The sequence below is a fragment of the Phasianus colchicus genome, chromosome 8 (assembly GCF_987193195.1).
Source record: "Phasianus colchicus chromosome 8, bPhaCol1.hap1.1, whole genome shotgun sequence".
Classification (NCBI taxonomy): domain Eukaryota; kingdom Metazoa; phylum Chordata; class Aves; order Galliformes; family Phasianidae; genus Phasianus; species Phasianus colchicus.
Window position 1 is genome coordinate 8,822,862 of NC_143443.1, and position 13,161 is coordinate 8,836,022.

At 37.0% G+C, this 13,161-nt stretch overlaps 1 protein-coding gene across 10 annotated transcripts in view; it reads right to left on the reverse strand.

Annotated features, from left to right (window-relative positions):
• The window catches only part of RHOBTB1 (Rho related BTB domain containing 1), a 50,472-nt gene that overhangs the window by 13,614 nt on the left and 23,697 nt on the right, over nucleotides 1-13,161 (reverse strand). For all 10 annotated transcript variants that reach the window (XM_031589956.2, XM_090144843.1, XM_031589955.2 and 7 more), the window contains 2 exons: nucleotides 10,077-10,278; nucleotides 9,594-9,697 (listed from right to left, as the gene is read on the reverse strand). In XM_031589956.2, coding sequence (XP_031445816.1) covers nucleotides 9,594-9,697; nucleotides 10,077-10,268 — 296 coding nt within the window. In that variant the 5' untranslated portion in view covers nucleotides 10,269-10,278. The remainder of the gene's footprint in view (nucleotides 1-9,593; nucleotides 9,698-10,076; nucleotides 10,279-13,161) is intronic.

The following is a 13,161-nucleotide window of genomic DNA, read 5'->3' on the forward strand; positions in this document are numbered from 1 at the left end:
CACTCGTGGGTCTTTCATGAAAGAAAAACAAGAGCAACAAGAATTAAAATTAAAAAAAACAACGTTGAATTAAAACTCTAAGAAAAGACTGGGGGAAAGGGATGCCCCTTTCTGGGGTGGTAGGGAGAACTTGTTAATGCAGAGCTGACAGCAGAATAACCTCAGCAATACTATGTCTATTTCAGTTCCGTTACTCTTTAATTTAGCACAATATGTTGTGTCTGTAGTTTGCATAATAGATACAGAAGGAACAATGAATCTTAGCATTTGCCTTCTAAATAATGGAACACCTTTTCAGTACTGCTGCTTTCTACATTACACTGAGGGCACAGACATACCCAGCGGGACTGCTTCTAAAAATAGCTGCAACAGTGCAGGTACTGCTGTGAGCATAACTTTCATGCAGGAGAAATGCACCAGCTCCAGATTTGTACCTTATATAAACTACAACACATCTGTCATATTTAGAGACAAGCCGTTTTCAAATTGGAATGTTATCAGCTAAATAGAGGTAAGTAACCAAATCATAGGTCTTCTTGAAGCAAATACCAATCAAATTTAAACTTGCTCTATTCAAGGTCACATAAGAATAAAACCTAGACTCCAGGAGAAATTTGCTTAGATTCCAGGAAGGAGGAATCAATGTGTAGCTACTGTGAAAAATTTGTTAGACATATTCTGATCTGCTCAATTGCTTAATTTAAGATGATCAGAATTGCCAGAGCAGGAAGCGTTGGCTGTCAGGCCAGCTCTAACTATAACTGAACAGTCTGTCTTGTGATTTTCAGAAACTGACACCTAAGCCAAGTAATTGTAGCCATGAGTACTCAACCCTCCTGACTCTACAAACCACAGGATACACTTCTCTGCAAACCAGAAGTAAAGAGAACTCTGCAGGAGCTCCTAGGCAGGAGATGACAACAGCTGCCCCCAGCGCTTGTACTGCCCAGTGCTGGGATGGCCGCAGAGCTGGGCTCCCAAGACAAGCCAGGGGCGACCTGTTTCCTTGGCCAGGACAGCCCCAGATCACTCAGCAGACCAGACCCAGTGCAGACCTGTGATTGGGGGAATAATTCTTACTGCAAAACATTCACATCTGATGTGTGCCCAACTTGCTCTAAACATAGCTATGGACAACTTATAGGAGACTTCTACGGACAAAGAAAGTAGGTCAGAAACATTCTGAGATGCACACATCTACAAACTTAAGTATTACTTCAATGCATTCAGTGGTACACATTTGAACATGAATAAGAAAAACTTTTCATGAAAGCAGCTACTCCTTTTAAACTTCAGAGAATGAAAAAAAAAGCCTCTGGAGAGCCACATCTGTGGCAGGAATTAGTACATGGTGTGCTGCTACACGGGACATGTACATAGGAGCTCCTAGTATCTGAGATACAAACTTTATCAGATGTAGAGACGGCACTGCAAGTCACTGCAGAAAAGTACTACAGCAAAAAGACAAGATAGTTTTAAATTAGCAGCCTCGTGATTAGGCAGCAGTCAAGCTACAAATAACTACTGCACCCATCTGAAGTTTCTCAGCAATTGCTGCTATCAGAAACTCTCAAGGTGGGGGAGAAAAGGCAGTATATTAGCCATGTGACAAGCCTTTCCGAAAGAGCTGTTAGAAGCAGCAGATAAAGTAATGTTTTCTACAGAAGGCTGCTTGCTATAACAGAGTATTCAACTGGTTTGGGACTGGGATTTTTGAAGACTCATCTGCTTACATGCTATGTATATTCCTGAGCTGTGTAACGAGGTGCACTGCAGATACAGCTGCACATCGCACTGCTGAGCCATCTCTCAGTGACAAAATACTACATAGTTTCATCTTAAATAATTCTTTTATTTTAGATAAAATTTCAAGGAAACAGTGATATTAAATGGCATCTCAAATTCTATGGCAAGCGTGCTTAAAAGTTTATCATTTTGTAGTCTGAAACTAGAGTTATAAACTGGGGTGATGGCTGCAGATACTCTAATGTAGATTTATGGCTCTCTAAAGAAAGGGGGTGCTTTCTGAAATGTATATGCTGCATTACCTATGCAGAAGTTCTCTCTAGTTTGTAATTTGCAAGACAGTGGGAAGAACTGCTGCGTGCAAGAACTGCTAGTCACATTTACGGGGATCGATTGTCATACAGTCATTGAATAATACTGTTTGGTCTGGAAAGGGGAAGAAATAAAGCTGAGGAATACAGAATGTGAAAAGGAGATGCGTCTGATCCAAAAATAAGTGTAGGAATAAGAGTAGGAAAAAGGCAGGAGAAAGGCTGAACTGTATTGCAATGCTATCTTTTTGTCTTTCTAGAAGACAAGTTAGAAGTGTGCATTTATTTTACAGAGCTTAATTGAGACTCAAGAGACAAATCTGACAGAATCACTTTAAGGATAGACAAGTTATATTTTGTTTGACAAAAAGGCTGTTACTCCTATTTATTCAAATGAAACTTGAAGAACAGACTAGATTTTTTTCCCCCTGTATCTAGATATCAGCATTCTCTGAGAAGATACAAGTTCAAAAAAAGGGAGTCTATTCTTAGAATTTTAAAGAGCAAGCTATATTGCAGAGGTTCATTCAAACAGCTAGGCTCTTTTGATTTTACCTTAACAGCTAATCTTTCTTGATAAATCAACCTGTAAAATGTTGTTTTGCTTTTGCTCCTTCTGTCCTCATTTTTTTTTCCCATAATTTTGCCTTGGAGTTCCTCAGAGGACCATGCCACAGCTAAATGTATCCGATTTTTGCATAGACTTTCAGCCACATGAATGAAAAGACTGTAGGACAGCCTGACTGCACACATCAGCTGCAAACACAGTAGATTCAGGCTGTAAAAGACTACAAATTAAATCCAGAATCTCATTTATGGCACAACAAAATCCTGCTGTATCTCCCCATCAATCCTTTGAAGAGAGAGATTCACTTGATTATACAACATTTTATCATACATGCATCTCACAGAGCTGCAAAAAAAACACGAAAAAAAAAAAAACAAAACCCACAACCATTATGCAGACAGCTATAAGCAAGACTGATAATATGTTTTCAGTAGAACTCAGTTTTTAGTAAATGCAGTTGCAGCCATCACATGAAATGAGAAGAAATTCATTAAGTGACTCATGAGCATAACAAAATGACCTGAAAAAACAGGACTTATGTGCACACACTCAAAACAGATGAGACATTAGGAAAACTAAAATGCGGGAGGTGCCTAGCATGTGAAGAACTGAAGGTATCCAGGTAAGGCAGGGCAAGACCATGCAATGCCCTGGACGTGAGCAGGAGAATCAATTAGTTCTATACTTTACCGACAGCAGTGAAGCTTCTTAAGTACTGGTGTAATGTGCGAAACTGTCAAAATGCCCTGAAATATATTCAGATTTTGTGATGAGTAGCATGAAGATCTATTGCTAAAGTTTCTGTAACATCATTTTTAGTAAGAAACAAAAGTCATAAGAAGATGATAAAGCTACCTTTAGGAAAGCTGCATATTTCAAGGCTGTGGTTCAAAAGTGGAAAATTTTCCCATACATTCTTTACAAATAATACATCATTCCTAACTGTAAGTGTTTTAAAAATCTCTATTTCCTTTGAGGTACTCGTGGAAAAAGTAGTGGTGCACGTGCAGTGAATAGTAAAAAGTGTTTCAATATCATGAAGAATTAAGATACCTTATCCTCCACAGCAGAAACCTGCAAGAGCTGTTCTTAGTGTTCAAATGTCTGAGCAGCAGTAGTGCTAAAAAGAATGGTGAAGTGGTCTGGAACAATGTAACAGGGAAAGCAATTTCATTTTTAATTTAAAGTACTTCTTAGAAAGCCTGGAGATTTGGTTCATTTTATTGTTGGCTATAAGAAGTTAATTTACCCATAAGTTCGGTTCATCATTTTCATAAGAAAAAGACCATCTTAGCGCCACACAGAAATCTGCAGATGAAACAGGCTGTCTGCAACTACCTTAGTAATATTCTGGGCCAAATTTTGCCAGTTCCAACTCAGTAAAGTTCTCCTTGGAATACAGTATGTTTGCACTTTACACATCCAATATATATACTAAGCACATCCACAGAATCAGAGATATTGATTACTTCATTCCAAACAGGAGAAGAAAAATTCCATGATAAATAGAATTATAGTTAATTGGAGTCTGAAATTCTTAATTTGCAAAATCAATGTTTATAAAAGTAAGACAAAGCTTGAACACCAAATCAAAGGAGAAGGATGGAAAAAAAAAACAGCCAGCAATACCATAAAAAAGGAACTAATAAGGATTTAGTTTTTGTCAACTGAATGCTGCCTTTTGATGGAAGATTAAATAATATAAACTCACAAAACAATGAACAAAACAGACACAGAGCGAAAGATGAGATTTGCATGCTTATTTTGTTATTTTCTGTTATATTTTCTGTAAGTGGGCAGCTTGCAGATTAGAACTACATGCTATTTGTCTATGGAGAACCAGCAACTTCTGTCAAGGAAACTGCAGCAAAATAAAGGCAAGAACAAATGAACCCCTTATTTACTCCCACACCTTTCTCTTAAAAAATACCAGGAACTACTGCTCCGTTAGAAAAAATACCAAGTCTGAGGGAGGTAAGAGATTTTGCTGAAATATTATTTGAACCAATGAAATTCAGAAGGAAAAAAAACCCTAAAGGTAGGGAATGGATGTGAGTATAGAAAGCAAACAGAAAAATGAAGATTCAAAGCTAGATCCTAACATTCATATAAATGATGATTTTTTATAAGCGTTAATGAAAGGCAACGGTAGAAAGCCCAGGACAAAGAGAGGCAAAAGTCTAGAGCGGAGGAGAGAATTACAGTGTCTGGTTTGCATCCACTATGAGAGTAACTTTTGAAGTCATGGAAGACATGAAAATTGACAGAATTGACAGACCTTTATTCTCTGGAGAGAAAAAATAAAGACTTTTTTTTTTTTTTTGGGCTGTCACCAAAATCATTTATTTCTCAAAAAAAATAAAGCACATGACAAAAAAAACATAAAAAACAAAAACAGTTGTCAGGAAGTTTAAATCAATCTTGAAATCAAACTTGCAAGTTGATTTCAAGAAGTTATTGGTAGGTGAAATCCACTTAAAATATTTATACATGGTTATGCAAGTGGTTTCTGTATCCTGATATACACATAAGGAAATTCACACTAAGAACTTTAAAATAGAACTCTACCTGGTAGGTATTCACAAAGAAATAATTCAGAGAGATCTACATTTCTGCAGAGTCAGTTATCAAGTTCAGCACTTCTGAAAGATTTTGCTTTTGCACTGCAGTCCTGAGGATAGAGCCCAAATACCTTCTTCCCATTCCCTCCCCCAGACAGTGACTTATGAGAACAAGATAAAAAAGGAAAGCTATGTAATACAGCAAATAATATTAGACAAATACTTTTTCACTCCAGTCAAGGAGTGACTTGAAAACTTTGAAACATTAAAGGTTTTTCTCTACTGTATGTCAAACAGAGCCTCAGATCCCACTAAAAGTTCATTAGGTACACATCCTTTTAAGGAAAGAAGGACTCCTAACCGCAATCCCAAGCTCCTTCTATTCTGTGCAGCCATGGCGGTGTGCAGAGAAGACAAATAATAGATCTGCACTGATTTTACTGCTTTAAGTACATAAAGCAAATACTTACATGTTGATTGAGTGGAAAAGCCTGAAATGTTAGTGTACATAATGAAAAAAAAAATAGTGCATATATACTCCGTATCAAAAGAAAATCTCTTTGAGAATGTGATCTATGAAACTCTACTTATTATAGTGTTTCTTGGGGGGTGACCAAACTCAAAAGAAAAAATATTTAGCATCAAATATCAAAATTTTCTTTACAGTACTTTAGAACTACTTGATGAAGAACCTGAATCGCCTATAAACCACTGTAAACTACAGGAAAGGCTCAAAATGTTGGTAATTGAAGATGATTTGAAGATACAGCATGTTATTTTTTTTGTGGCAGCTAAACACTCTAGAAGTAAGTAGTTAAAGCAAAAAAAATACGTATCTGGAAAGAAGTGGATTCTCCACCAGCTGACTCTTTATCAGCAGAGCAAAAAGCTCTTCTAAGTGCTACTACTGCAAAGATGCATCTCTGCAGTCTCCCTCCAGCCCTTGCCTGTAAAAAACCAGTGAAAGGTATGTGCAAATAGGATCATTATTCTAAAATAAAAATAGCAGAATTCCTTGTCCTGAGAAAAGTGTGGGCTTTTTCAAAGCATTTCTGAAATCTTACTCCTCTGAACAAAGTAGAGGAGCTGCTGGCTCATTCCCAACTTCAGCACAGACAGCAAGTAACAGATGATCTAACTAAAGGCACAGTTGCACACAACGAAGACACCCACTTCACTCTAATCTTGCCAAATTTCCTGAACACAAATAACATTTTACATCAAAGCTACCTGGGCTCTGTTGTTAGAGAAACACTATCATTGCTGTGTTTTAAGGAAACCAAAAAACAGCAGCAACAAAACCCAGAAAACTAAAGAACCCTTAAACAGATTGGCAAAAATCTTCAACTATTGGTGATTAACACCTTTTCTCACGGACTCATTTCAGCAGTGATCAAAACGTGTGTTTCTATGGATTCAATTACATGGAATTAACCTGTTAGGAAACCTATAACCACAGAGGAAAAGATGAATGCTTGAGTACCTCTGGGTATATACAATATCCACAAAGATTATGAAGTCCATTCAGAACAGAGGTAATACTATGAACATATTTTAAGAAGCTCTGTCAGTAGTTTCACAGAAAGGCTCATTCACATTTGTAAGTCACGAGGAAAAAGCCGTTTGCTGCCCAATCTGTATGAACAGATTTTGTTTGGTCTACAGCTCATACTTAAGTTGCAAGTAAATAAATCATCCTGGCTACATTAGCTTACAAACCACACTCCTAGTATTGAGAACAAATATTTGATCAAGACTGAATTAACTCTTGATTTCACAAATGAGATCTGTGCTTGTGTTTACACATACTAGGGCTGCATATATCAAAAAACTTTGTAGGTTATTAATCAAACTGTGTTGGAATATGTTTACATGAGGGAAAAAAATGTGCAAGCCAATCTTTTTCCTGTTTTGCTTTTAGAATTAATTTGAACACAGCAACAAGCTGACACATTCAAAATCAGAATGGACAGAAGGATAGATAGTGAATCCTGACAAACTGAAAGAAGTGTAAATAAAGATGTTTTCTTGTCTTTAAACATGCAGTTTTGTGCCTTCCAGGGACACTGGTAAATCACTGCAACCTCCCTTTCCCTCTTGTAATCTGCCAGGATCTGTTTCCCAAAGCTCCTGTAGGATTGTGATTACTAAACATCATGCAGTAGAGCACGGACTGATCTCACTCCCCACACTTTCATTTTAAAGGATGACACTATAAATATTAACCATTCCATCCTCAGTGGTATTGAAATATGTTTATTTCTTCCTCTCTCACACACACAAAAATACTTGAAAAATATTCCTTTTGCCAATCTTCTTTAATGTTTCTATCTGAAAAATAAAGAATTAAGAAGGATTTATCTTTGCCGCAAGTCCTCTTAGCTGTTTGCCCTGTCATTTATAGCATATCTATTTATGTAATATTTTGCAAAACTGTATGGAACAATCTTTTCCAACGTGCAGCAAGTGAATTAATGACCTGCTGGTTCTTGTTACACCATGTTTAGAACAATTAGAGGTCTTGGTTGAGTGCTCAGCTGAAATAAACCTTCCCTTGCACAAGGAGCACATGCATAAAATGGTTTTGTAGGGAAATGAAGAAATATCTCATTAAATAACCTTTCAGACAGCCTGACACTGAGTACCTCTAGGTGTAGCCTTGAGCAGTTTAGTATAAACTGTTCGCTGCAAGATTTGACTCCTCTATAAGTAGATTGTGGCTCAATGTATGCTATTTAAAATGAATTCCTATAAACATGAGTATTCAGTATTTTTTTTTGAATGATTAAATGTTTAGAAATGCTAAAATAGGTGAAATGTTAAACGGCTGACTTAAAATAAAACACTGGTATGCATAGATATTTTTCAAGTCCTTGATCATTGTTTGTGACTGGGAAACTTTAGAACCGAAATTGTAATTATAGGAGTTTCCAGTGATTTACTCTATTATGGGACTTGCAGAAGAAAAACCACTAATGGCACAGTAAGTTTTCAGAACAGCCTTTTGAAGTTGACCAGGTATAACAAATCTGACTCTACATACACTCAGTTCTGCTACCATCACATATGAATCCCTGTGTTCGTATGATTAATCCTGTAAGATCTTCATTTATTCACATCTTCCTTGGTGTTTGGAGGATTAGACAACAAGTATCCTGTTTTTCCCCTCTCCCATCCTGTCAGCAAACAGTGGATCAGAGTTCAGAACATGCCTGATTTTGTTCTCTTAATCTCTAGTAATCTTCTCAGTGGCACAATATCTGTTGCAAAATATCAGGAGGCCACACCAAAGAGGAACAATCAGAGGAATCATTAAGTTACACCCAAATTTATCAAAGTAGCCTCCATATGCTGCCAAATGTTAAAATGGTATCTACTCACATACTGGAGTAGCACTGAGTATTAAATCAGTGCTAACCTTGAAGTCACACACAGACCTTATTGACAAACGGTACATGTTCTATCCCCATGTATTACTGTGGTGCTGCACCTTCGCTCCTGACACAAACAAAATTCAAGCTAATTCATGCAAGCACACTACTAACATAGGGCTGTATGCAAAGGATAGTTTGTCCCAACTGCTATATAGTTTTGTACTGTGAATATTTAACAACTGAATTCAACCACAGAACCCTTCTGCAGTGATTCTGAGGGATGAAGATAAGACCATCATCTCCCAAAGGCACTCATTTCATCATGTAGTGAAAGAAAAGTAAGTATGTTTTGGAAAATGTAAGCTGAAGATAGGACAGACACTATAGAACTTAATGGATACAACCAGTCATGAGAAAAAAAAAAGTTAGAAAAGGAGAAAAAATATGTGAGGATTGAGACCTTGTTGTTGTTAGTTACTTGTTAGTTGTTCCTCGTTAGTTATGGAAAAAATCAAAACTGTTCAGACCCCATCTTCTTTGGCTGAACCTCCATAGAGGTAGTCTGCTGTCATTATATCTGCATACAGAAGTACCTCACCTTTCGTGGAATGGGCTCTGCTCATTCAGTGTGAGCTTCCATTTCATGTGAGCTGTCCAATCAACATTGCAGGTTTTGTTGCATTAAGTAGGCAATTACATCATATGCTGCTTAATCAGGCAGGGAATACTGATGTTCAATTTTGTAAAACCATGATCTTATTTTTGGGAATGTTCTTTAAAAATTGAAATGGGACATTTGTCGATAGAGCTTAGCAGGCATTTCAAGGAAATGTTGTGTAGTAAAATTACACTGCTTTTAAAATATTTATCTCTTTTTAATCCTTCTGGTATATAATCCTCTTTCCAGTAGGCAGGAATAGGAATACCCTTGACTGTTTTCAAGTCCTTACTTTTCAAAAATCAAGATTTGTAAATGTTTATGCTCTAAATTTTACTACAAGTACTATTTAAAGTTTAGCCTGGATCAACTTACCTTCCATAAGCAAAGCGCCTGTCTTTGTGGTGGTCCCCAAACGTATCCCACAGCCTGAGAGAAACACTCACTTCATCCACAACATCTCGTGAGCGTTCAAGGACCTAAACAGAGCAGAACTTATGTTCTTTTCCTCCATCAAACAAGTACATTTCTAATTTGCCTTGTAAGGAGATTCAAAACATGCTACATCAAGAGTCTATCATGTGGTTTTCAGTGAATGCTATATTTCATAAAACACAAGCAGTATATTTATCTTCTTAAAATAGTTTTAATTAAAAAACAAACAAACCAACACACTTTGGAATGACAGACTCAGGAACACGACAGCCCTCCTTGCTTTCCAGACCATGGCTGCAGCAGAGACCACACATGCAATACATCTGAGTGCACTGTTACATTTTGACAGGGAAAGGCTAGCCAGTAAATATTAGCGCAACCTCAAGACATGCGCTCCCTACTCTGTAAACCTGCAGTCCTTACCTCTTGGCAGACACGGTACTGATCAATGGCCCAGACTGTTGGTACATGAGTTGCCAGCAGCTGATACTGAGTCAAGGTTGTATTGCACGCTCTTGCACAAATTAGACGAGTCTTCCCCACTGCATTATCTCCAACCACCACACACTTGATAGTCTCAACGTTGGGTCTTTCGTAGTCCATGTCAATGTCCATTTACCAAAAACTGTAATAAGACAGTTAAAATTGTTTTCTATCACTATACAAATAATGTTATTTAGAACCAGACCCTTCTACTTCTTCAGAGATGTCTGAGAAAGACTTAAGTCTCAAGGAAATGTCTGTAGTAAGCTGTACCAAAGCATGCTTTAAATACTGCACAGTTATGCAAATGCAGGACTATTTTGACCGCAGTCAGTTTATACTGTTCACATGCTATTTTCACTTCAGTTTCTGTAAACAAAGCCTGTTTGCAGAAGCCAGATCTTGGTGAAACAAGGACAGCTAGCACAATCTTACCTCTTGCTAATACTTTTTATGCTAAGAAGGAGAAAAGACTGGACATCTGTGGGTTCAACCTGAAAGATTCTAGTATAAACTTGCCTTCCATAATCCTGCCCATTCAGGATTTGATTTAGGGCTCTCCAAACAATATTGCTAAGACCAAGTCACACAGATGGTTTTAGTTTTGTGCACACAATAAAACAGACTTTGTAAGATTGCTCCAGAGACTGTTCTCTACAAACCACGGCTCCTGTTAATTCCTGCACGTATTACATACTCTTAATTTTCCAAGAAAGTTTGTAAAGATCAGGGAGTCTAATGAAACCAAACAGCCCTACAGAAACTTCCAAATGTGCTCACATATACCAATAAACTTTTTTACATGATGCTGGAAAGTAAAGAGAACGAGATTTTTGACGGTACAATCTGAAAGGTATTACTGAAAGTATTTACTTACATATTCTTTGGCAATTTATTGATTAAACACCTGAGTATGAATATAAGGTGGAACAGAAGGATATTTGAAAGACTAAAGTTAACCTTGCCCATTTTCTACAGAAGTCTGTCATTTTCTAATAAAGGGATGCAGGATCATAGTTTTTCATTTTCCAATGTCTAATCGTCTCTCTTCAGCAATCTGGAGGAGGAAAGGAGGAGGAAAAGAAAAAGTACAAGGCACAAACGTGTTCAGAAAGACCTGCCTAACAGCTATTTCAGCAACAAAACCTACAGCAGCTTAGCTGACAAAATACAGACCGCCATCTGGAGTGGTGATGTCTTTTTTTTCCTGAGAAGAAAAAGTACAACAGATAAATTACTGTGTGTCTTTGTTTCAACAGCTTTTTTAATACTTGTATCTCATTTGCTCCTAAATATAGAACATATATTAACTGTTAGGGTACTGAAAATATGAGATACAAGCTGTTCTGGTGGTCATTTTTCATTGTGTCAGAGGCACTATGCTGATTTAAGAAAAATCCTATTTAGTAATTAGGAATCAAACACTAATTTTAATATGTTTCATTACTTTAAGTGAAGTAAACAGACAAACAAAAGTCAGCGTTAGGACTAAATGTTATCCAAAGATTGTAAATTTTGAGCATAGACTACAAAAGAAACCATTTAATGGCCATGACACGGTTATTTTAATCTGTATTTATGTGGCTGTGAGGAATTAGAGATCACACTGACAGCTGTACAAGAGTGAGTTTAGGCCACTGCTGTGTCACTCCACTATGTTTTCACAGACACTGAATGCTACAGGAAAAGCCATAGTGTTGACCAGCATGTAAGAATACATTTTAGAGAGTTGTCCTATACTAGTCTGCAATACAGGCCCAGAAACTCTAAAGCAGATCATGTGGTTTCAAGCATACATGTGAAGTATTTACTTCATGTAAAATGTAACAGCCTTGTGATAATATGCTGTGTTGTCACAGAGGTTTTAGCTGATGAGGAATGAAAGCTATTAAGATATCACCTTTATCCCTTCATTTGAGTTGTGAAAGGTGAATAGCCATGGGCTGAAGGACTACAGAGACTTTCCAATTACTTCTGCCATCCAACCACAGCTGCTCACTGCATGCAAGCTCTCATGAGGCTGATGCCTGGGGTGGATCATGAGCTTTGTATGATCACAATGAATCCAAGTATAAGAAAGCCAGAATGAAAGATAACTGTTCTTTCCTTCCACCCACCCCTTCCAAGTATACAGCTACAATATAAACAAAAGACCACAAATAATGTGGTGTTTTCCACATTACAGAAAATGACATTATTTGTACACTACTGCCTGAAAGCCAGGGCCCTGAACGAGTAGCAAAAAAACCCAAGAGATTTCAATATGCAATCTGAAATACTTTCATTTCACATCTGAGAATAGAGAATAACCCCCAACATATTATGTGGTATTAAATTGCTTCATATTTTATTCATGCATGGACTAGACATCACAGATGGAATGTGTTTACTGGGCTGGAAAACAAAATGAAGGCACATGGCTAGCCAGTGTGTCTGGTTGGTTTTAAACTACCAAGCAGAGTGGTGCCCAAACAATTTTTCCTCTAACCCAATATTCCATTAAAATGCTGTTATTCCAATTTGCTTTTTGTAAGAATCTGATTTTAAAATTTTTCAAGAATTCTGAAACTGTAGTACTGCAAAATTACACTACAGTTTGGCACAAAGTATGGATTAAGTACAGAGCTGGGAAAGCAAGTTTAAAACAGAAAAATCTTAATAAAAATAATGAGAAATCAATGCACTTCTTTGAGAATCCTAGAAAAGAAACACACAAAAATGAAATTTAGAAATGAGGTTTATGTTTTTGTTTTAATTTAATTATTATTATTTCTGATATACTTATTCAATAAAAGCAAAGTTATCCTAGAACTCAGACACAGCGTGCCTGTATGCTCTGCTGGAGATCAATGGCAGTCTAACGAAGATATTTTTAGCATGACTCAATAGCGCACAGGACAGAGATTAAAATAAACTGGGAATAAAAACAATGCTAAAGCTTTGTGGCTCTGCTAAGAAAAGCTCTTAAAACCACTCCAGTGGATATGGAGTATCTCTGTACTGAAAATGCAGATCACTTGAATAT